Source organism: Erythrolamprus reginae, chromosome 2 (genome assembly GCF_031021105.1).
Source record: "Erythrolamprus reginae isolate rEryReg1 chromosome 2, rEryReg1.hap1, whole genome shotgun sequence".
Taxonomy (NCBI): domain Eukaryota; kingdom Metazoa; phylum Chordata; class Lepidosauria; order Squamata; family Dipsadidae; genus Erythrolamprus; species Erythrolamprus reginae.
Genome location: NC_091951.1, coordinates 199,853,058 through 199,878,544, shown reverse-complemented (window position 1 = coordinate 199,878,544; position 25,487 = coordinate 199,853,058). Strand labels below are relative to the sequence as shown.

The following is a 25,487-nucleotide window of genomic DNA, read 5'->3' as shown; positions in this document are numbered from 1 at the left end:
GATAGCGCACACACATGCTGTTTCAGTACCTGAGGGAAAAAAAGGTTCACCATCACTGGTATAGGGAAATGATGGTAAACCTATGACATGCAAGCCATCGCTCAGCTGAGGTCCACCACACATGCACACGTGCCTCCCACTGGCCAGCTGGTTTTTAGGGTGCATGGGGGGAAGTGGGGTGCATGTGGGGGTCTCGTGCGCGTGTGTGTGGGGAACCACAGGGGAGTGCAGTCCTCCCAGGAGGTTGCAGGGAGGTCTAGGCCCAAAATTTGGTGTGGGGGTGTGCAGCACACACACCCTGGGCTGTTTTTGTCCCAGGAGGCTGCAGGGAGGCCTAGGCCCAAAATTTGGTGTGAGGGTGTGCAGCACACATACCTTGGGCTGTTTTTGTCCCAGGAGGCTGCAGGGAGGCCTAGGCCCAAAATGTGGTGTGGGGGTGTGTAGCACACACACCCTGGGCTGTTTTGGGTCCCAGCAGGCTGAAGGGAGGCCTAGGCCCAAAATTCTGTGTGGGGGTGTGCAGCACATACACCCTGGCCTGTTTTTGGTCCCAGCAGGCTGCAGGGAGGCCTAGGCCCAAACTTTTGTGTGGGGATATGCAGCACACACACCCTGGCCTGTTTTTGGTCCCAGCAGGCTGCAGGGAGGCCTAGACCCAAAATTTTGTGTGTGTGTGTGTGTGCAGCACACACACCCTGGCCTGTTTTTGTCCCATGAGGCTGCAAGGAGGCCTACTAGGCCCAAAACAGCACAGAAGGGTCACACGTGATGTGTGGGGGATTGTGGAGAGTGAGGGGGTATCGTGTGCTCATGTAGTGGGGAATGAGGAAGTCAGGCACGCATGCATAGGGGCCCCCACATTGCATTATGGGTGCGGGCACCCACACATGCTGTAGCACACACACGCTTTTAGCACACAACGATAAAAAGGTTAGCCATCACTGGTATAGGGTTTCCTGCCTGAGCAGGGGGTTGGACTAGGTCCCTTCCAACTCTGTTATTCTATTCTATGTCCTTCATAGCCACACATGGACCTTGATCTAACAGAAGCAGCAACTCCCTGTCGTTCAAGGATCTTTTTTACATTGTGTTGTAAAACTTTTTTGGGTTGTACCTAACAAGCTGCAAATAGCAATTGTAACCAAAGTAATTGAGTAGCGGGAATTTTGGTGTTGATCCTGCCGTCACATAACAACATATCATCAAGGAAGCCAATGACTTAATCATCGTTTAATGTGCTGGGCAATCCTGAAACAGTCAACATGGCTGCTTTGTAAACAAATGGCTTATGAATTAGCATAATATCTAAACTTTGCCCATTGTACTCTAGACAGTAAGTCCTGGAAGTATGTCGTGAGGTGGGTCAAGGGCTTTCTACATGCAGAGGCTTGTTTTTGTTTTAATTCTGGCTGAATTCAAATCTGCGAGCCTCCTACAGCCTGAAGGGCAGCACCTAGAAGCAGCTTTACTGGTTCTGCCAAAACATTCAGGCTTTACGAAAGGACCCTGTGGCTCTGCGTTATTTATCTGCCCAACAAGCAAGGAACAGACTCCGCACTGCATCAAGTCTGCACCCGTCTTGCCTGCCTTCACTGCAGAGGAGACTTCATGTCTGGCAAGTGCAGAACTGATGTAAACATATGCCAGGTCCTTTTCTATAGATGACTAGGTCCTTTCAAGCCTTTAGTTCTCCGTAACACAGTCACTACATCGACTGTCCAAATCTCTCACTAAATCTCTTTGAAATGCAAAGATTACAAAGCAACAACCTGAGGATTTTGGAAAGGTTTTATTTTCTATTTTCTTTTTAAAGACAGAAGTGCAGGCTAAAGTTTTAGCAACCTGTAACATTCTCCTGAATTTATTTTTTTTTAAATCTGCTTTTCACAGGGAGAACTGTGTGAGCATATGTGGCGGCATTTTTATAACCTCCTGACATCGCCATGCTTCATTTCCAAGGAGAAAGTCACAATCAACACTTCCTGAATGGCCATGCACCGCCTTGACTTATGCTGCATCAAACACCCTCACAGCACCATTTCTCTGCATTGGCCTTCCAAAAAGAAAGAATAACATCTCTGCATTTCTCATTAAAGTCCGTCTGAGGTTATCTCTCTCTGGAATTAATCTCACCCAAGGGCCAAACCTGGCCTCTTTTAAAACATTCCAATTCAGTCTTGACCCAATTGCCTCTGAGCACGTGAAGAGCACATTACTCTTTGCACTCAGCGTTTAGAACGCGGAGGTAGGAATATGATACAAGTCAGAAGATGTGGTTACCTTCCAGGTTCTCTTTAAGGCACAAGGGGGTGGGGTGGAGAACGCAGTAGGGTAGCGAAAATGGAGCTCCACCCCAGAGCACCCAATTTGCACTGAAAGATGCTGAAAGAAAATGCAGGGCGTCCTGCATAAGCCACGCCCACAGTGTGGTAGTAAAAATTTTGGTAGCCCTTCACTGACCACAGGTATACAATCTGCAGTGCCAGGGCCTCATATGACCCTGCCCTAAGGCTCAGTATGGTCTCCACAGCCTCTCCAAATGTTGCCAGGAAAATATTTATTTTCAATCTAATAACCAACACAGTATAATCATTAAATTACACCAGGGAGTAATCAGTAATCGTGTTAGCTATGTTTAGTTAATTTACTTTTAATTAAATGGGGGAGTAATTAACTCGAGTGTACACTTTTCTTGATCTCATCCACTACTCAGGCTGAGTTTCCTTTTGAGGTGCGCTCCTGGCAACCCCAATCAAAAGCCAAGTGTGACTCTCGAGCAGGGCTGTCAAATGGGCCGGATGTATCACTTGCTGGTCATATTCCAGGTCCAGTTTAACAAAGGGAGAGGGAGTCCTGATCTGTCACATGATGCCACCATGATGATGCAAGTTTGACACTTCTGCTCTAGTATCTATAAAAGCATTTAGACTTATATACCACATCATAGTGTTTTTACAGCCCTCTCTAAGCAGTTTACAGAGTCAGCCTATTGCCCCCAACAATCTGGGTCCTCCTTTTACCCCCTTTGGAAGGATGGAAGGCTGAGTCAACCTTAAGCCAGTAGTGAGATTTGAACTGCTGAACTACAGCTAGCAGTTAGCTGAAGTAGCCTGCAGTACTGCACTCTAATTACTACTCCACCCCGGGCAACCCTTTAGTGCCACATGCCATGTTACTCAGACCCCTCATTTTACCAAGTACACACGAGACCCATTATGTGCCATCAAGTTGTTGCCGACTCATAGCAACCATATATGAGACGTCTCAGACTTACGACAGTTCACTTAATGACCGTTCAAAGGTAAAACAGCATTGGAAAAACTTGTGGTCATTTTTCACCCTTACGACCGTTGCAGCATCCCCATGGTCACGGATTAAAAATTGGGAGGCTTGGCAACTGGTGAATGTTTATGAGGCTTGCAGTGTCTTGCGGTCAGGCGATTTACCTTTTATGATGATGATAATAATAATAATAATAATAATAATAATAATAATAATAATAATAATTTTTATTAATATTGATTTTTCTTCATTGCTTATTTGACCCCTATGACAGTCATTAAGTGTTGTACCTCATGATTCTTGACAAATGTATCTTTTCTTTTATGTAACTGAGAGCCTATGCACCAAAGACAAATTGCTTGTGTGTCCAATTACACTTGGCCCATAAAGAATTCTATTCTATTCTATTTTATTCTATTCATCATAATAATAATAATAATAATAATAATAACAACAACAACAACAACAACAACAACAACAACAACAGAGTTGGAAGGGACCTTGGAGGTCTTCTAGTCCAACCCCCTACAGGAAATCCTATACTACTTCAGACAGATAAGCAAAGTCAGTGGGAAAGCTCAATTGTGGTGGTCAGTGGAGGATTACCTTGTATATACTATTGAATTTCCTTAGCCACAGCTGCAAAGGGAGCAGGAGTGCAAGGACAGCTATGCACATTGAATATTCCTTCCTAATACGATTCTTAAGGGTTGCTCCAGGTGGGATCTCTATTCAAGAGAATACTGTTTATAATCATCTCATTTCAAAGTATTCTTCTTTCATAAAGTAGAGGTCCCAATATTTCTTGAAAGCCTTAAAAATCAGCACTACTAGATAACCTAATTGTCTTAAACTTTTTTCAGACTCAGAATATGCAAAAACACTCATAGGAATATGTTTTTTAACCACAGCTTGCAAAAACCTAGTCTTTCCCTGTAACCTGCAGTGATGGTAAAAATCTGAAGAGAGCATAAAAAATGGAACATATCGTTCAATGTAACAAGGGACGATGGATCATATTTTAAGATTCCTTTAAATAAGTAATGGCCAGCGAGTAGAAAATTAAGTCAGGAGGGTACAGATCGAATTAGATCTTAACATGCCATTTGCTTTATTTGGAAATAGCTGTTCATATGATATTGTGTTCCAAGATGGCAAACCACCTTCCCCAGTAGCTTGAAGCAATAAACTCATAGTTCTGTCTACTCATCATAAATAAGCTATAATTGGACAACCAATGAAATATGAACTAACCGTGTGCAGCAGCAGCCAAAAACCCCAATGCAACTCCTAAGTTGTGTTAATACAATCAACATCAAGTGAGGTACTAATACCACCCTATAAAGCCTTAGTAAGACCACATCTGGAATGCTACATCCAGTTTTGGTCACCACGCTATTTAAAAAAAGAGTGGAAATAGTGCAGAGAAGAGGAATCAAGATGATGAGGGGACTAGAGGCTAAAACATACAGTAAACATCTAGTACATTGTCCTGAGCAAGTCTAGTGAAGAAAAGGACCAGGAGAGACTTAATAACCATGTTCTAATATTTGAGGGTCTGCCACAGAGAGGAAGGGGTCAAGCTATTCTCCAGAGCAATTGAAGGCCAGACAAGGAATAATGGATGTAAACTGAACAAGGAGAGATTCAACCTGGAAATAGTGAGAAATTTTCTGACAGTGAGAACAATCAGCCCATGGAACACCTTGCCTTCAGATGTTGTGGTAGCTTCATCACTGTAAGCTTTCAAGAAGAGACTGGACTGCCTTCAGTCAGAAATGGTGTAAGGTTTCCTGCTTGGGCAGGGGGGTTGGACTAGATGACCTACAAGGTCCCACAGAGTTGGCCTTCTCCGGGTTCCGTTGACAAAATAATGTTGTCTGGCGGGATCCAGGAGAAGAGCCTTCTCTGTGGCGGCCCTGGCCCTCTGGAATCAACTCCCCGTGAAGATTAGGACTGCCCCCACCCTCCTTGCCTTCTGTAAACTCCTGAAAACCCACCTATGTCGCCAGGCATGGGGAAATTGATTCCCCTGACTGTCCTGCTTTATGTATGGTTATGATTGTATGACTGTTTTTATAACTGTTTGTTTTTAACAGTTAGATTTGTACACTGTACTGTTGGAAGCCGCTCTGAGTCTTTGGAGAGGGGCGGCATACAAATCGAATTAATAATAATAATAATAATAATAATAATAATAATAATAATCTGTTAATAAAGTAGTGTAGGAACTAAACTCATGTTGTGTTTAGTAAACCATTCTTGCTTGCATGATACATATTGTTGAATGAACCACGTTAAATAAAGTATAGAACTATGCTATCAGAAGTGGAGATACAAAAATATAGACACCCATTATATAACTGCACTATAACACTATAACAGGCTCCTCCTCCAGCTAGTCCTCCTCCAGCTCTTTGCTGTCCAGCTCTAGTAGCGTTAATATTTGTTCTTCTCTGGAATTTTATTTTGACACATATTGTAGGCCCAGTCTCCCCAGTCTGGTAGACATCTATTGCAATCATAGGTTTAGGAGAATCAAAGTCTGTACATTTGGAGAGGTTGTGCTCAAGAAAAATGAGCATAAAGGTTTCAATCCTTTTTAAATAGAGCATTCACTTTAGCTCCTGGTTTTAACACAGGGCCCTGGAACTTCAATGTCTTTTTAATTACCATATTATTTGGAGTATAAGACGCACCTTAGTTTTGGGGGAGGAAAATAGCGGGGGAAATCTACCTACAAGGTATTCAACTGGCTAGCGTCCTTAGTCTGGTCAGCTTTAGTACATCATTTTATCCCCTGGTTGGGGCTGAAAAAAACAGCGATGAAAACAAGCCTGCAAAGGGCTGGAAAAAGAAACTTGGGAGTAGCAATGAAAACAAGCCTGCAAGCAGGGAAGATCATTAGCAGCTTGTTAGGGCTGGGGGGAAAAGCTTCCAAAAAGGGGGGGAGGGAGAAGCTACATTTGGAGTATAAGACGCATCCAAATTTTCAGCCTCTTTTATGGGAGAAAAGTTGCATCTTATACTCTGAAAAATACGGTACTATACTTTTGTAACTCTTAAATATGGGACACTGTTTCTAGTCATACTACATGGGGGAAAAGGTAGAGGGAGTTTTGACCCACTTCATGTAACATTTGATCTCCTATCTAGATCTAACCCATTTACAATAGGCCTTTCACATTAATTCATCTCCATTTATGAAATTGCAAATGATTTGATTTCAGTAATTGTGGGTGGAGATGTGCATGTATCAGGGAGAGAAGCATATGTTCCATTGCTCCACACAGTGATCCTCCCCTTGCTTTTAATCTCTCTATGGTAGAGTCCACTTTATTGAATTTGCCATTTAATGCACAGCTGCATCAGACATTAGGCTACATCACATGCAAAGGCAGCTATTTCCTGCGTCTGTCAATCCTCCCCAAAAGGCCTTATAAATACAGGCAGGCTGGATTAATAGCAAACCAATAGCATTGCTAGTTTTTCCTTCCTCTGTTCTGTGCATCTTCTTCATTCTGCCACAAAGTGCAGACAGAGTGAAGTCTAGCATAGCCAAATAACCTTCAATTCTTTGTTCCATTTCTGCAAATGTTCTCCTAGGCCCCACCTCCTAAAACCAAACAAGCACTAGAAGTTTTTTAATACAGTTGTGGTAGCTTATCTTGTTGGCACCTAATCATAGATTTGGAACAAAGCTAAAAATACGCAACCTTAGTCATGGCATCCGACCAGAATATCTCTGGGACCGCCTTCTGCCGCACAAATCCCAGCGACCGATTAGGTCCCACAGAGTTGGCCTTCTCCGGATTCCATCAACGAAACTTTGTCGTCTGGCGGGGAAGAGCCTTCTCTTTGGCGGCCCCAACCCTCTGGAATCAACTCCCCCCGGAGATCAGGACTGCTTGCCTTTCGCAAACTTCTCAAAACCCACCTCTGCCCTCAGGCATGGGGAAATTGATTCCACAGGACCGTTTTCGTTTTATGCATGGTTTGTCTGGGATGTATGACTGTTTTTATATTAAGGGTTTTAAACTGTTTTTTAACTACTGGATTTGTATTGTGTTTCATTGTTGTGAGCCGCCCCGAGTTTCCGGAGAGGGGCGGCATACAAATCTAATTAATAATAATAATAATAATAATAATAATAATAATAATAATAATCCTCTGAAATTGTTTGGAACTACAATCCTCAGTACTGTGAGCTGCAGCCTCAGTACATCTGGAGGAAGCAACAGAGAAAGGCAGCTTTAGAAGGCTTCCTCCCTCCTCCATTAACCATAATACCATAGAAGATAGATAGATAGATAGATAGATAGATAGATAGATGGATGGATGGATGGATGGATGGATGGATGGATGGACGGACGGACAGACAGACAGACAGATAGATAGATAGATAGATGTAGGCAGGCAGGCAGGCAGATGAGAGGGATGGATGGAACTGGTATTAAAGGGTTTGTATGCCACCCCAAGTCTATGGAGAAGGGCGGCATACAAATCGAATTAATAATAATAATAATAATAATAATAATAATAATAATAATAATAGAACCCATTACTGCTGCAGACCAATCATAAAACCATCCACCACTGTGACTACACCTGTAGGATTGCAGCATCTCTAAAGCACTTCTTGATGCAATGCCGGACATGAAATAACATATGCGCCAAAACCAAAAGGCTGCAATAGACCCCCTCTGTGGGTCAGCCCTACCTGGAATCCCACTGGGATAAGTTGTAGGAGCAGCCTCCATGCCGTTAAAATGGAAATAGACTTTTAGATTATTTCCACACTCACCCATGCAAAAAGAAAAGCAGCTCCATTAAGAACTTGCAAAGATGACCTGGGGAATTAGCTCCAAAGATGTCTTCCCCTTGAGTCTTGGGACCTTCTGATTATTTTCTCAGCTCAAAAGGGTTTCTTCAACATTGCCAGAATATTGTGTTGGAAGGACAATGAGCCAGTATAGAGAAGTATTGCAATCATTTGACATATGAGAGCACCTTTGAATATAGCCAAGTTCAGTGATGGCGAATCTATGGCACGGGTGGCAGAGGTGGTATGCGGAGCCTTATCTGCTGGTATGTGAATCATTGCCCTAGCTCAGCTCCAATGTGCATGTATGTGCCGGCCAGCTAACTTTTGGCTCCGGGAGGGCATTTTTTGCTTCCAGAGAGCATCCGGGAGGATGGGGGAGGGCGTTGTTACCCTCCCCCAGCTCTAGGGAAGTCTTTGGAGGGCAAAACACGAGCCTACTGAGCCCACCAGAAGTTGGGAAACAGGCTGTTTCTGGCCTCCAGAGGGCCTCCGGGGCTGGGGAAAGCTATTTTTGCCCTCCCCAGGCATTGAATTATGGGTGTGGGCACTTGCATTTTCTTTCGGCACCCAAGGAAAAAAAGGTTCACTATCACTGGCCTAGTTAGCCTTCAACAGGAGAATGGCCACATATCCAATGCAGAGACATCCAGCATACTGCATATATGCTGAAAGGGATGCCAAAAAGTTGCTAAAATATCTGACAAGCTGCAAATGGAAATAGACACGTGCTTGTTACCCCTAACACTTTACCCTTGGATTATCCATGGCTGACCTATCCAGATTCCTAAGAGGTCAGTAAGGGGCGAGTACAAGTGCACTAAAGTGCTTTCCGTCCCCTGTCCTATTGCTCTCCTATATCTCCTATACCTTTCTTCTATTCCTATATCTCTTCTTCTATTCTTTCATTGATATGTTCTATTACTATACCTTCTTTTTTATTCTTTCATAGATATATTTTTCTATGAGTAACTCCTCTATAACCTTCATCATGTATTTTACTGTGTGTGTGCGTGTGTGTGTGTGTGTGTGTGTGTATATACACCCACTAAAACTCTCATTGTGTGTTGGACAAAATAAATAATTTTTTTAAAAAATTGAATGATCAGGTATGTTTTCTCAGGCCACCCAGTCCCACTATCAGTCTTCTGACATACTTGTGATCAAAGATTCTGCCTGCAGTATTCATTTTGTCTGGAATAGTTTCTCTTGAAATGATTTAAAAGCCATGGGGGAAGGAGTTGGAATTTGGCACCGCTCTAGGAGGGGATAAGCACCAATGTCCTACACAACAGGTTGTCAGCAGTTCAAAATAGACATAATCAAAAATCTTTGTTGTTGTTGTTGTTTGCACTAAAAATAGAAGGCATCTTCACCATTTCAATAGAACTTTCCACAGTAGATCCTCTTAAATCAGCTCCCATTCTTTTCCAGGATATATTTACTCTCAGGTAAGCGTTTGTAGGCCTGTTCTGTACTGTTTCTGCCTTGCTAGCTCTGAAAGGGAGTATCGGCTGAGTAAATGTGCATAGGATGGTTTTGTTAACATCAGGAGAGAGACAAGGAATGAAACGCTATATAGCAGCTTTCCTGAGCTTCACCAACTCCAAAGGTTGCTGCCTCTACAGTTTGAACCTTATCAACACACAGCCCATGCTGCACAGCACATTATGGGGCTTTGTGTCCCAAACATCCAGTGGTGACAAGTCCAGGGAAAGCTGCTGCACAGTGAACAAGTCTTACAAATATTCAGCCAAGGGAGAAATTAGAGAGAGAAATTTAACCAAGACTGACACTCTTAAAATAGGGAATATAATAATAAGCACAGAAAACAAGAAGTACCTGCCGGATAGTCTCTGGGCTTCCCTGTGATGCCTTGCAGCTTATCATGTGTCCGGACAAAAGTACTCCTTGACTTGCGACCGCAATGGAGCCCCAAATGTTTGATGTTAAGTGAAGTTTGCCCCGTTTTACAACCTTACGTGCCACAGTTGTAATGTGAATCACTGCAGTGGCTAAGTGAGTAATGTGGTTGTGAAGGGAATCTGGCTTCCCCGTTGATTTTGCTTGGTAAGAAAATCACCAAAAGGGATCACGCCACCCCGGGACACTGCAACTGTCCTAAATATGCAGTGGGGGGCCACCATTCCCAGCAGCACTGGAAAAAAGTGCATGCGCGACACAGAATTCAGCTTCTGCGCATGCCCAGAAGCCAAATCTCATGCGAAGACACACAATTTTCACCTATCATTTACCTGATTTTCCACAGAAGCCAAAAAGCCAAAACCAGTGGAAATCAGTTAAGTTAAACACACACACCCCACCGCCACCTGCCCTGCTGTGAGTGCTGCCTTTTCCCAAGTAGGGTAGGGCAGGCGGAGGTCGGAGGAAGGCAGCGCTCGCAGCAGGGCAGCCCGGCAGAAGTCAGGGGAGCGCCGGTTGTGCCCAGCGGAAGCAATGGAGCTAGGCTATGCACTCAGTTGCCGCCACTGGAACCACGTTCCCCACTGTTCCGTGTCGGGCCCATCCCTATAAATATGAGTCTGTTGTCAAGCATCCCAAATTTTGGTCACACGACTATGGGGATACTGCAATGATCTTAAGTGTGAGATACGGTTGTAAGCAGTAGTGGGTTCCTACCAGTACAGGTGAGGATGCCAAACCATTGGTAAAACTGGAGCTGTGCGCACAGCTTTAGGTCTCTGGCGTGCGTATGCGTGCATCGCAGCAAAACTTTGCTTCTGCGCATGCACAGAAAGCAAAATGCACAGAAAGCATGCACAAAAAGCAAAATCTCATGAGTGACATGTAGATTTCTGTGACCTTTTGTTTCTGCGCATGCACGGAAGCAAAAAAATCACCGAAAACCCATGTCCCCTCGTGAGATTTTTATTCCTGCGCATGCGCAGAAGCAAAATCTCACTGGGATGCACATGTGCGCATGCCAGAGACCCAAAGCTGCGCATGCAGCACATTGATTATGGTGGGAGTGACAACCCCCGCCTGGTTGTAAGTCACTTTTTTCAGCGCTGTTGCAACTTTGAATGGTCACGGTTGTAAGTTGAGGGCTACCCTGTACAGCTGCAATTTAACACTAATAATCCTGTCTAGGTAAGGCCTGAAAAATAATAACATCTAGACATGCTGGTGAAATTGAGCAATTCTGCCCAGAAGCCAAAGGCCATCTAGCCATTCAAAGCAATGAGATATGAAGCCTTCAGCAGAGCCAGGGATAAATGATAACAAGAAGTAGTATCTCAAATATCTGCACTTCAGACAAGAATTATAAATATATATATATATAAAGTCCTACATGGCATAGGACCAGACTATCTCCGACACCACCTTCTGCCGCATGAATCCCAGCAACCAATGAGGTCCCACAGAGTTGGTCTCCTTAGGGCCCCATCGACCAAACAATGTCGGCTGGCGGGATCTAGCAGAAGACCCTTCTCTGTGGGGGGGTGGCCCTCTGGAATCAGCTCCCCACAGAGATTCACATTGCCCCCACCCTCCTCGCCTTCTGAAAGAGTTTAAAAACTCATCTTTGCCACCAGGCTTGGGGTTTTTAGATCTTCCCCGTGACCAATGAATGTTTTCAGTATGATTGTTGAATTTGTTTGATAGGTTTTCTTTTAATTGAATTTGATGGTTGTTTTAATGTATTATTAATTGGATTCATATTATTGTTCTGTTTTTGTACATGCTGTGGGCTGCCCCGAGTCCTCAGAGAGGGGCAGCATACAAATTCAATTAAATAAATAAATTAGAGGAGGGGCAAATAGGATCAGATGGTTCAAGCAAAGCCTAAAAGCTGTACTCAGGACAACGTACTAGGAAAGGATGGATGGGAGATGGCAAGGCCTACAAGGCAGTCATTGTTCGCTTGTTTGTTTGTTTGTTTGTTTGTTTGTTTGTTTGTTTGTTTGTTTGTTTGTTTGTTATTTGGATTTCTAGGCTGCCCTTCTCCAGGGTACTCAGGGCGGCTTACAGCATAAAAAAATACAAAATAGGCAGTAATAAAATCCAACCCTAAAAGCTACATTTGAAGATCCAAACATTTAAAACCTAATCTTAAAAACCCAAAACATTTAAAACCATTCAACTGACTTCATCTCATCACAGTCATACTATTCGGCTGGAACAGAGTGATAGCGCTCAACAGCCCCAGGCCTGCCAACAAAGGTGTGTTTTTAAAACCTTTCAAAAGGCCAGGACGGTGGGGGCAGTGCAAATTTCTGGAAGGAGTTGTTTCCAAAGGACTGGAGCCACCACAGAGAAGGCCCTTCCCTTAGGCCCCGCCAGGTGACATTGCATGGCTGACGGGACCTGGAGAAGTCCGACTCTGTGGGATCTGACCAGCCGCTAAGGTACATGAGGCAGGAGACGGGATATACATGGGTATACCTTTTGATCATCCCTTAGTCAGGATCACATACCAAGGAGAGACAGCAGGGGAGCAGCAGAGCCACGATTTTCCCTCCTTATCCCTCCGCGGCTTCCCAGGCATTGACACCCTCCATTTTGGCCTGCTGGGAAACAACCACCTCTGCATCCTAACATAGCATCCCCAGCAGGGATCCTGTGAGAAATGCCAGCGAGTTCTGCTCCCTGTGGCTCAATCCTCCCAAAGCCCTGGCTTCTTTGTGATAAAGATCCTCCCCTTTCCCAGCAAGCAGGCAGGTGAGGTGGGGGGATGAACAGCACATCAAGGAAAAAGTATCAAGTAAAACCTGGGGGGGGGGGGAATACTTGGCACCATGGCTCAGCCCTCTTTTCTCCTCTCAACTGTTCTCTGCTTCAAGCAGGCCATGATTCATCTCTCGCTACCTGACTCTGTTATTTCTTCCCCTAACCCCAAGATCTTCACCCTTAAATTATCTACTGTTGGCCTCTCCCCTTTTCTAAGAGGTCTGTAATAGTGCATAAGCACACTACTGTGCCTACCATCCATGTCCTTCTGTCCTATTATCCCTTTTATCACTTCTTCTTTTTTTCCAAAACTTTATTGATTTTCAGTAAAAAGACATACAAACTTACAAACGTTTAAACACATAGTAGGGGTTACAATTACCCCTCTTTTCTTGAAGTCTTCTTGAAGGTAATGAAAACTGTATGAATATAATCAAATGTTATTGATATTTTTTGTTGTTGCTATTGTTGTTGGCTTTTCTTTTTTTATCAATTTAACTTTATGTTTATTAGAATGCGCAAACAAAATTCTTCTTTTCAATTAGAATATTAGTTTGACTTAAAGATTTAAGATTTTATCCTTTTTTCTGTATTAAAAAATTGACTTTATCACTTCTTTATACTTGGTTATGTTAATACAAACTATAATTCTATACTTGTTTGACAAATATAATTAATTAATAAATGTCCCTTCGAAAGGGAATCCCTTTGTAGCTCCTTTCAGCATCTTTGTCATCATCGATCTGTCATCTGCAACCTGACCAGGAGCTGAGAGGAGGCTTTTGATGGTTTCCACTTGGTTAGAAATCTGGGGGTGCATTTGGGAACCTCTGGATTAGTCTGGCACATGCCAGTCTCAGAGGCTTAAGAACTTCATATAAGAAAAGGTCACATCATGAAAGTGCAGTTTATTACTTTACCAAGCACTTTTTAATGAAGTATTTGTGTAGTCACTCCTCCCCAATTTAATCAATGTTTTTAATTAATATAGTATCTTATTAGAATTGATTGAGAACATTAGAATATTAGGTATGCTCAGTCTAAAGCTCCATCTGGATTAATATTTTTGTCTCCCAATAGCAGCCAAGAATATTATTTGGGGAGCCTCAAAAGCGGGATTCATAGGCAATAAATTACCTTTGGAAGTCTGTGGGTGAGCGTGTAAATACACTGTGAAAATTCTAACACAGAAGTTTCCTTTCATGATCACATCTCATTGCTGTGGATGGAAACTGTCTTTGTTTTCATCCTTTAATGAAAATCTATTCCTGAGAAACCTCACAATTCCACTTTTGAGAGGGGGGATTCTGTGGGTTAAGAAAAATTGGGGTTGTGTCATTTGATTCCAGGAGGGTGCTGTGAAGCAGATGGAGGCACAAACATAACACATGTCTACAACTCTTCAAAGCAGCTGTGTCTTTTCCTAAGATTCCATGGCAGTGCCCCAAAGAACCCTTTTCAAATTATTACTAAAGCACTGCCAAGCCATAAAAAACTATAACGAAATCAGTTAACTATCAGACTTTGGAGTCACTCTGGAGAGAGAAGAAAAAAGAATATCTTACTAAAACTGAACTCAGCTTCTGGTTACCAGGTGGACATGTCCGCTTAGTTTTCTTGGCAATAGTACTGAAGTGGTTTAACATTGCTTTTTCCAGCATCTTTTTTTAGAAAAACCTTTTAAATACAATTTTAAAACCCGGTTCTCCCTTTCAAGTATAAACCAAGTCCAAAGCCATTCACTTTTTTTGAAAAATCATCCATACATAGGCAGGTATGGCAGCTTGCTATTTATTTACAAATTCATATAGCCTACTGTAATTATCTGAACTTTCTGGGAGACACACACACACACACACACACACACACACACACACATGCTAGGAAAACCGTATCTTATAAACCATGGGACAATATGCCCTACATATATGTCTATGTTTTTCCATGTCTCAGATCTCATATGAAAATTTTTCCTCTGGTGTCTGGTGGGAGGTGGGGGAAAATGGGACTTCATATCTCAAGAACTTTCCTATCCCAGGATTTGGAATTTGATTGTTCAGATTGTTTAGTTGGCAATTGATGTGCCAAGCACATAGTGTGCTTGGATGACAAAGCTTTGAATCTTGAAAAATAGAAGGTGCAAGAATGGAACTAAAGAAAGAATAGGTTGTTTGTTTGTTTCTTTAATTTATACATTAAAGAAGAGAACTATGTAGACCAGCATGCATTGCCCCTCAGATATATACAGTACATATCTCAAAGTGCAATCACTGAAATCAAATTTATTGCAGTTTTGTAGATGGGTATATGTACACCCACATTCTGATAACCCCTGCGACGTAGCTAGAACCAATCATATTGGCGTTTACCATTCCCTTGGATGATTTCAGAGACATGGAGAGAGGGGATCTGCTGCTTGGGTAACAGTCTATCCTCCATACTAACCTACCCAGGCTTAATGCTCTGGGAAGTCCAGAGCATGATATCAGGATATTTTGAGACCAAAGGATGCCAATACAATAGATTAACAGGGAAGGAGTACTGTAAACAATTAGATCTAGATAGAAAACCAAATGTTAAGTGTAATTGGTTATATCCCTTCCTTTGTCCTCTCCATCTGTCATGACCAGCAATGGTGTTTTACCTTTAACAGACTTGTTAAAAAGACATTGAGGTTTGAGTAACCAAGATTGAATTGCCTAACTCTATATTCAAATGATATATGTACAGTACAACTGTAACACTTGTGCTATCCAAATGTAGCTGACTCCATGGTGCCAGCAGCAATTCAATGTTTTAATTTTTAAAAAATATATATATTTGTATTAGAATTTTTAAATACAATAAAAATATAAAGAATCAAAGGAAAAGTAAGAAAGAAAAAAAGAAATTATAGAGTTAAGACTTGCACCCTTTTGACTATTGACTATCACCGTACTCTTCCCCCTCCCTCTTTTGTTTTAACTGTTATTTATCTTTTATCTAGTGGGTGTCTGCATTTTTCCAGTCCTAGTTCTAATAGTCCAGGTTTGTTTGGTTTACTTAATAGGCTATAACTGAATAGTATCACATAATGAGGAACACCATAAACCAAGGTTTTTATAACACATTGTGAGTTCCGACAGTGATCTGTTCATACAATACTTTATGGCCTACTTTAAAGTCCATAAACCTTTATAGCCACATATTGTGATATGTGGACCCATACATTAGTAAGATGAGTACCTATTGCTATGAGCTGCATGTACATTTTTTAAAAGCAAGGAAACAGGTATCCAGATAATCACTACATGGAACAAACATAGAGCTGGTACAGTATATCTCAGTGATGGCGAACCTGGGTGTGTGCTATTGTGCATACGTGAGTGTCCACACCAATAATTCAATGCCTGGGGAGGGTGAAAACAGCTTCCCCCACCCCCCAAAGGCCCTCTGGAGGCAGGAAACGGCCTGTCTCCCAACTTCTGGAAAGGCTTGTGTTTTGCCCTCTCCAGGCTCCAAAAGCTTCCCTGGAACTGGGAGATAATAAAAACGCCTTCCCCACCCCCCTGGAGGCTCTCTGGAAGCCAAAAATGCCCTCTCATAGCCTCTGTATGAGCCAAAAATCAGCTGGCTGGCACACACATGCACATTGGAGCTGAGCTAGGGCAATGGCTCGTGTGCCAGCAGATATGGCTTTGTGTGCCACCTGTGGCACCCGTGCCATAGGTTCGCCATCACTGGTATATCTCCTTGATGCTCACTATTGATCAGTTCACCTTAGCAATAATATACTAACCATAAGACTGAGCTCTCAGAACTGCAACCTAGAAAACTTTCATTTCTCAATATTATAGCAAAGCGCTGAAAAAACAGGTGGGCAAAGGTTTCATGAAAGAAGCTTGTTCTCAGGAGTGAGAAATTGCTAAGACAGGTGGGAGGCTCGTGCAATGTTCCTTATAGGCAACATTAAAAAAACAAACCAATGAATACGTCCTCACAAAAAAATAGGAGGCCTATATTTATCTTCTCTGATATTTAGCATAGAAACGTTCAATCATGTCAGACCTCAACATTCTGCAGTGCTGACGCTCAAGATCAGCTTGTTTCTTTGGAGAATGCTGAGCTCTGATTTTTCTTTGTCTCCTGACTATGACACAAGCAAAGGAAGACACACAAAAGCCCAACACACAAACAGGACGAGTGAAATCAATAGGATGCATTGCCTAGTGCTGGTCTGGGTCACTGCAGATTTAAATTCCCATTAAGCAATGATGCCCAGTTGGCCACGAGTCATTCTCTCAGACTAATTTACGTCACAAGGTGAGGATCAAAGAGGAGAAGAATAAGAAGCTTGAGTTCCATGAACGATACACCGAAATAAGTGAATATGCTGTCCTAGAAAAGCACAAACTGGGGGGGAAAGGATACAGTCATGGTCACAGAAGGCTCTTATTTCTCTGGAGTTCATCTATTATTATTATTAGGTTCGCCTGGTGCACCAGTTGCGGCCCTATTTGGACCGGGAGTCACTGCTCACAGTCACTCATGCCCTCATCACCTTGAGGCTCGACTACTGTAACGCTCTCTACATGGGGCTACCTTTGAAGAATGTTTGGAAACTTCAGATTGTGCAGAATGCAGCTGCAAGAGCAATCATGGGCTTTCCCAAATATGCCCATGTTACACCAACACTCCGCAGTCTGCATTGGTTGCCGAGCAGTTTCCGGTCACAATTCAAAGTGTTGGTTATGACCTATAAAGCCCTTCATGGCACCAGACCAGAATATCTCAGGGACTGCCTTCTGCTGCACGAATCCCAGCAGCCAGTTAGGTCCCACAGAGTGGGCCTTCACCGGTTCCCGTCAACTAAACAATGTCACTTGGCGGGACCCAGGGGAAGAGCCTTCTCTGCGGCAGCCCCGGCCCTCTGGAACCAACTCCCCCCAGAGATTAGAATTGCCCCCACCCTCCTTGCCTTTCGTAAGCTTCTTAAAACCCACCTCTGCCACCAGGCATGGGGGAACTGAGATACCCTTTCCCCCTAGGCCTTTACAATTTTATGCATGGTATGTCTGTATGTATGTATGGTTTTATAATAAGGGTTTTTAACTGTTTTAATATTGGATTGTTTATATGCTGTTCTTATTACTGTTGTTAGCCGCCCCGAGTCTACAGAGAGGGGCGGCATACAAATCCAATAGGTAAGTAAGTAAGTAAGTAAGTAAGTAAGTAAGTAAGTAAGTAAGTAAGTAAGTAAGTAAGTAAGTAAGTAAGTAAGTAAGTAAATGATAAAATGATAAAATGATAAAATGATAAAATGATAAAATGATAAAATGATAAAATGATAAAATGATAAAATGATAAAATGATAAAATGATAAAATGATAAAATAATAAAATAATAATAATAATTATTATTATTATTATTATTTAGATTTGTATGCCACCCCTCTCCGCAGACTATACATAGATAGTGGATGTGTCTTGGTGGTGTGCTTGGGCCGCTATACCCTTTCTATGGAAAACAACATTAATGTGGATGCACTGTAGCCATATTGCATCCAACGGAACCAGAAACATAAAGACTAAGGTCCCAAGCCAGGGGTGGGTTCCACTTACCTTCACCACCAGTTCCCATTGTAATGTTTTGCACACAGGCGCATGCGTTCCCATGTGCAATTTGGCTTCCACGCATGCTCAGTAGCTGGAATCGGCCCAAAACCCAGCCAAGGAGCCGATCAGTTGTGCTTTGAGTGAATGAATAAAGGTCAGTTTAAACCCACGCACAGGCGGGAGGGCCCTTTTACAAGCGGCAAAATAGGGAAAACCTTCAAAACAGTAAAAAATCCCCCCCCAAAAAGATGACGCCACCCATGGACCAGCACCAGCCGATCCAGTTCAGTGATATCACCAGCAGGTCGCTACCGGTTCATGAGAGCCTGTCTGAACTGGGGGGGAACCCACCCCTGTTCCAAGCAGCCCCCAGCCATGAAGCTCAGTGGCTGATCAAGCAGGATGTTCAAGAGGATAAAATGTTGTATTCTGTCCCTCAGATAAAGGAAAATACAGTAAGTAAAATAATTTAACAATTCCCCCAAACAGCCCATAGAGCAGTGTTTCCCAACCTTGGCAACTTGAAGATATCTGGACTTCAACTCCCAGAATTCCCCAGCCAGCAAATGCTGGCTGGGGAATTCTGGGAGTTGAAGTCCAAATATCTTCAAGTTGCCAAGGTTGGGAAACTCTGCCTTAGAGGACTGAGCATGTTTAATGACATTCTGGAGCTGATTGTCTAGAGTAGTGGTCTTCAACCTTTCTATTGCTGCAACCCCCTTAATACAGTTCCTCGTGTTGTGGTGACTCCCAACCTTAAGTCTAGTGCCAATTCTTTAGCTTTAAGCTGATTGGCAGGAAGGCCAGAGGGACACCCCCACTGTAAACATCTGATTGGTCGGATTGTAAAAATATGTTGCAAAGCACCAGAATAGAAGCTTTCGTTCCTAACACCATGGGAAATTTCTCTTTTCCCCTGGTCTTAGGCAACCCCTGTGAAATGGTCATCCAACCCCCAAGGGGGTCCCAACCCCCAGGTTGAGAACCACTGGTCTAGAGAATGAAGGTAAATTTGCCGTCAGGCATGGGGGAACTAAGACATCTCCCCCTGGGCAGGTTTTTAAATTGTGTATGGTATGCTTGTGAGTGTGTATGTATTATATGGGGTTTTCTTTTTAAATCTTAAATGTTTTAAATGTATTCAGATTATTTATGATTTGTTTTCTCTGCTGTGAGCCGCCCCGAGTCTTCGGAGAGGGGCGGCATACAAATCTAAATAATAAATAAATAAATAAATAAATAAATAAATAAATAAATAAATAAATAAATGAATGAATGAATGAATGAATGAATGAATGAATGAATGAATGAATAAATAAATAAATAAATAAATAAATTGCTGTCCAGCACTCTAATAGCTGGTTTAAATCTTCAAAAATCAATTCTATAATAGAAATTAGCAACATTTGGGGGCTTACAGATCCTTCCTGCCTTCTGGAGTATACCTATTATTCTTTAATTAGTGGGGCGGGCAAAAGATTCTTCACGTCCTTTGGTGAAACATAGCAAGCTGGTGAAAACTGATGCTGGTGGCATGGCAGCTAGATGGGAGCCTTCCAGATGGGATGGAAAATACAGACTGCAACTTTTTAAAATTGCAAATCACACTAGGTAAAATAATAATAATAATAATAATAATAATAATAATAATAATAATAATAATAATAATAATAATAGCCAGCAGTATGATTGGCCAACAGACTGCTGGATTTCTTCTTCTTTTCTCTCCTTGCTATTAGGAGACCAGGCTCCAGCAATGACTGTGCAAAATCCCATTTGGAAAACAAGCTGGTTCCAGCACCAAGCTGGAAGCTTTCATGGAAGGCAGGACTTCAGCAGATGACTCTTCCGCCCATATGAAGGCATTTCTAGGTCAAGGAACTGGCTGAAATTCTCCTTCTTGACAGTTGAAGGCATTTGCAAGCCTAGCTTCTCCTGTAAGATCACCAAACCTGGAAGATGGTTCCTCCCTTGCAATCCCTATGACTGTGTTGGAGGCTAATGATTGCTCCCTATCAACACCACCCAAACTGTTGCCCTAGCTCAGCTCCAATGTGCATGTGTGTGCCAACCAGCTGATTTTTGGCTTACAGAGGCTCTGGGAGGGCATTTTTGGCTTCCAGAGAGCCTCCATGGGGCTGAGGGAGAACACTTTTACCCTCCCCTAGCTGCAGGGAAGCCTTTGGAGCCTGGGGAGAGTGAAACACCATTCACCAGAAGTTGGGAAATAGGCTGTTTCTGGCCTCTAAAGGGCCTCCAGAGAGCCTCCAGGGGACGGGGAAAACTGTTTTCACCTTCCCCAGGCATTGAATTATGGGTGTGGGCACTCGCGCATACACAATAGAGCTCACCCACACTCTTTCAGCATCCGAGGAAAAAAAGGTTCACCATCACTGCTTTAGACTTATGGTAGCCCTTGGTCCAGGCTAAAGACATTGGACAAATATTGCCTTGACTATCATATTGTCCTCATGTTTTGCCTTGAATTTCCCTATAAAGTAGGGAAAGTACTAAATTCATCTGAAAGGATATCTCAATTTAATTTAATTTAATTTAATTCAATTTAATTCAATTCAATTGACTTATATGCCGCCCAATCCTATGGGACTTAGGGCGGCTTACAAAATTCCCAACCCTCAATTAATTTATCTTTAGAATACAGGGACACATTTTTTACCATTAAAATATTATGATCTGCTTAGGTTTGCTAAGAAAAGAAAAACAGAGGCAGGCAGATTTTTTCCAATATATGCTTCTATTGAAAAGGTCATCTTAAATTCAAGGTTGTTTTCCATTTGGAAAAGCACAAGTAAGCAAGAACACCATTGCTTTAGCTTCAAATTTCTCTCCATCCTTGATAACCCAGTTCTTATAAATATAGGAAATCCAGTCCATGATTCTATTTCTCAATCTTGCTAAGCGCTATTTAATCTAAGTCTTAGTTTAACTAGTTAGAAAGATAAATTATGGATTCCTAATGGCCAACGTTTAATCCTGCCTCTTCATATGCTACACTGCAGTTTAAGATTCCTACCAAGCAGCCTCTCCTTTTTAACATTTTATTCAAGAGTATAATTGATCATTTTCTTGTTTTGAGCAATGTTCCTATTTTTCTTGAAGACCTTGAAAGTGAAGGACTACTGAAATTTGTTTGGCAACCTAGTCAGCTTCTGCACACATGGAATATGGACCAAAACAATTCATAACAGATTACTTCAAAGCCCTTGAAAGATGGACAATCCATAAACATGATGAACAGGCAATATGTCCACCAACAGCAACAGCGCACATGCTGGCATTGGGGGTTACCATGAAAATGGAAGGCTGGGCAATCTAGAAGGTACAGGCCAGAGTGAGCTCTTCAGGATCAGGGAGGGTGTTTTTCCTCCATAAATTCTCTTTGTTCATGTATTAAGTTATCCAAAGGCATTAAAAGAAATCTTGGTTGGTCTTCCAATTTGGATCATGGAGGCTGTATCCATATTCCCCAAGTAGATAGTAGATAGAATTGTCTATCTGCTTGCTGGCAGTGGTCAGTATCACAAATTTATTGAAAAGTGTAAGAGGGTTTTTTTTAAAAAAAACAAAACAAAACAACCCAAAACTCTTCCTCAGTGGATGCCTGGTCTTTCCAGCCTATATTAATCTATCATTCAGCAATGATGACATAGGGTATGGATCCACTCCTTCTCAATGCTGATTCACCCACAATCTATACTTCAGTCACATAAACTGACCTCCATACAGTATCCGGAAGCCATGAGATTTCAGTCTCTCTGCTGGACCTTGGGAATTGTCTGATAGGGACTGAGTTTATTATTTATCACTTAATCTATTCATGTTGATTCTCAGTATAAGAAAAAAGACCATAGGATGACAGTATATAAATTAGTATTGTTGTGTTATAATAACCCTTGATTTTTGCCTTTCTATATAAAGTGCCACAGAATCCTTTGTTGTATTGTAATTAGCAATCCATTCTTATATTGATATCTCTTATTGAGAAGTCATGCGTCTTCATTTCCTGTACTTAAAAAGACTGCACCAAATACCAGAAACCACGGAAGCAGAATAGAAAACTCAAAAAGAATTCCATAGGATGACTCACTTAAGGAGAGATTTAATTCATCCAGTTGATTAAAGTACACGTCATAGATCACATCCATTCTAAATTTATATCCAGACTGGATTTACACTTTGTGAAAGATCTTGAATCATAAATAGACTGATATCTCAAGGCCTGCATTTCCTCATTAGCAGACCATAATTCTACTGTTAACAGGCCACAAATACATGTAAATTCTCTGTGTTAGTTTTTGGGATGTGAAGATCTATGAAGTAGTGAATGTTCAAGGCAGCACGAGTCCACAGCTTAATTAATTTGCAAAGGTCACCCCTTGCCAAAAAAAAAAAAGGAAGGAAGGAAGGAAGGAGAGAGAAAAATGTGGGCCCCGAAAAAATTATCAGGCAATCTGAAACACCAATTTAAGGCATGATAGGATGAGAGAAAGAGATTAGAATGATGGTTAGATATATATCAGACAATGATCAATGTGCTTGTTATTAGGAGATCTAAGAGTCTCTGAATATGTTTCAGTTAAAATTAGACCACACTGTGTAATCGTTTGAATAATTCTGATCACAGCCTAGACAAATTGCCATTCTCCTTAAACATCTTTGAAGAGAACCAAAGTGGCTCCACCAATAAGCTTCAGGAAAAAAAATGTCAGATGCTGTTCCTTAATCTTTCATGAAGTGGTGGTGAGGAGATTGCCCAGATCAAATCCCCAAATCTTCTAATTAATTATTAAAGCCACCCTAACTCTTAAAAGCTGAACTGAAAGGAAAGAGGGGCAGACTGTGAGGTAGGAGAACTGCCAAAACGGGTAGCTGGTATTTTCGCAATCCATCCCCAAAATGGGTAACATCTATGATACGAAAGTTGGGGGGGGGGGGGGTTTGGAAACCCTATGAATTCCCAAACTGCTATTTCACACCCTAGGAAACAGCACTTCCTTTTTCACATCTTGTAAATACTGCATTGCAAAAAAAAAAATTCACAGGAAGTGTTCTCTCCCTTTCTTGTCACTCTGCATTTCCTTATTGGGACTAACTAAACAGCAGTGGCCCCCGAATAGGACTAGACTCTAGTCTAGTGCAATACCCAAGTGGATGTCCAGGAGATCTCACCCAAACACCCTATTGTCCTGTTCTTTGTATTTCTCTCCTTCATGCCAAAAGGTTACAGACACTTAATCTTTGCTCAGACATGGAACAGACAGAAATCCAGTTCTGCCAATATATATTTTTAGAAGAAAAATGCCCCTCTGGAGGAAATTACAGGTGGCTGCGAAAATTAAGGAGCAAATAAAAAACTGAGAGAAAGTCCAGAAAGATAAAGTGGAAAAAGGAGGCAAGAATGTCAATGCATGAAGATACCCTACTAAAAGGGTATCAAGGGACTGTGGACTGGTTATAAGACAACATTGTCACATTCGCTTAAAGCCTTTCTCACTAACAAGTGCTTGATTCTTCCAGCACCACTGAGCCATTATTTTATAATAATAATGGGGATATGCTGCACGTTGCTTTAACATTGCTAGAAGAAAATGTTAAGTAACTAAGTAAGGAAACAGGCCCTTTTCAAAAAGAGCCTAAGAGACCTTAGAACTGGATCAGGGGTGAAACAAAGGAGGCTATTTCCCCATTTCTCCACCACTGCCCCTTACACTACCCCCACTGTGAAGAAGTTCAGTAGGAAATAATTTGGAAACCCCAATATGCCCCTTCCCCTATCTATAACTAACAGTTCATTTGAATCTGAATGGGAAAAACTACGAGGGAGGGAGGGAAGGAGGAAGGGAGGAAAGAAGGAAAGAAGGAAAGAAGGAAAGAAGGAAGGCTATGCATGGATGGATGGATGGATTCCCTTCTCCCCTTCACAGGTCCTTACCAGTCCGTCCCTGGCTCGTCGACTACCAATAGTACTTTGCTGCGTCCCGACGATGTTACAGAGCCAGCCACCCCGCCGACTTGCTCGCTGAAGGAGGCTGCCGCTGCCGCTGTCGTCTGCTTCACCGCGTTGGACAGCGACGAGAAGAAACCCCCGGCTCCACCGCTGCCGCCGCCGCCGCCGCCTCCGGCTCCAGGGCTGGGGGAGGCCGGTGGCCTTTCTGCTGGGGAGATGCTGCCTGACGATGGAGAGGTGGCGCTCGGCGGCGGCGGCGGCGGTTGAGGGCGCTGGAGGTCGGTCATGTAGCCGTTGGGCAGGTTGGCCATGAAGTTGCTGTCCGAGAGTCGCCTGCGGAGGTAATTCATCTCGGCGAGCGGTTGGAAGTCTCAAGGGTTATTGGGTGTCCCACAGATTGGAGGGGAGAGGGTCGTTCGATTGGGGTACCTCTGGAGGGAAAGATGAGGGTCTCTTCCCCGGGAGGATCACTAGAAGGAGGTTCCAACGACCTCCACCAGAAGCCCTCTTGGAGAAAAGGCTCGCCAAGTTGCCCTTAGAAAGAAGAACCGGTCAGCCAGCCTTGGGAAGAGGGTCTCTCGAGGTGGTCGGGGGAGGAGGAAGCTTCGATCGCCGGCCGAAGTTTCTAGCCCTGATTTTTCCCGGGAGCAGCTTGTTGTGGGGAATAGAAAAGAGATCGCTCGCCTGCCGGGGATCTGTTTCAAAAGGAGAAGGAGATGGAATTCGCAGAAGGGGATCTTGTTTTTCTCCCCTCCTGCTTGCCTCCTGCGGGGAGCTTCTATGAGGAAAGGGATTCCTTCTGCCCCTGCGCTTTTTGAGAGAAGGAAGGGGGGTATATATAGGAGGGGGGAACAGCCTGACGCGGCGCAAGTCCTGGAGTCTTCTGCAATCCTCAGCAACCAGCTCTATCTAGTGAATTGGGTCCGCTTCTGGACCCTCTTGGAAGCAATGGGAGCAACCTCTCCTTGCAAAGCGAATGTAGGGTTGCACCATTAACCATTGAGATCAGGGGGGAAAGTCTACGCTTATCTCCCATCCCTCCCCAGCAGGTGAGAATGGTATAGCCTGGGTACCCGACAGCACAGATGTAGAATACAAGGAGAGAAGGTGATGCTTATGGTGCTATCTT

General features: G+C 42.8%; 1 protein-coding gene across 1 annotated transcript in view; it reads right to left on the bottom strand.

Moving 5' to 3' along the window:
• SYN1 (synapsin I) overlaps positions 1 to 24,708 on the bottom strand; it is a 132,818-nt gene extending 108,110 nt beyond the window's left edge. Inside the window, 1 exon segment of the mRNA XM_070741167.1 lies at positions 24,344 to 24,708. Within this exon segment, the coding sequence (XP_070597268.1) occupies positions 24,344 to 24,708 (365 nt within the window).
• Between the last annotated feature and the right edge of the window lie 779 nt (positions 24,709 to 25,487).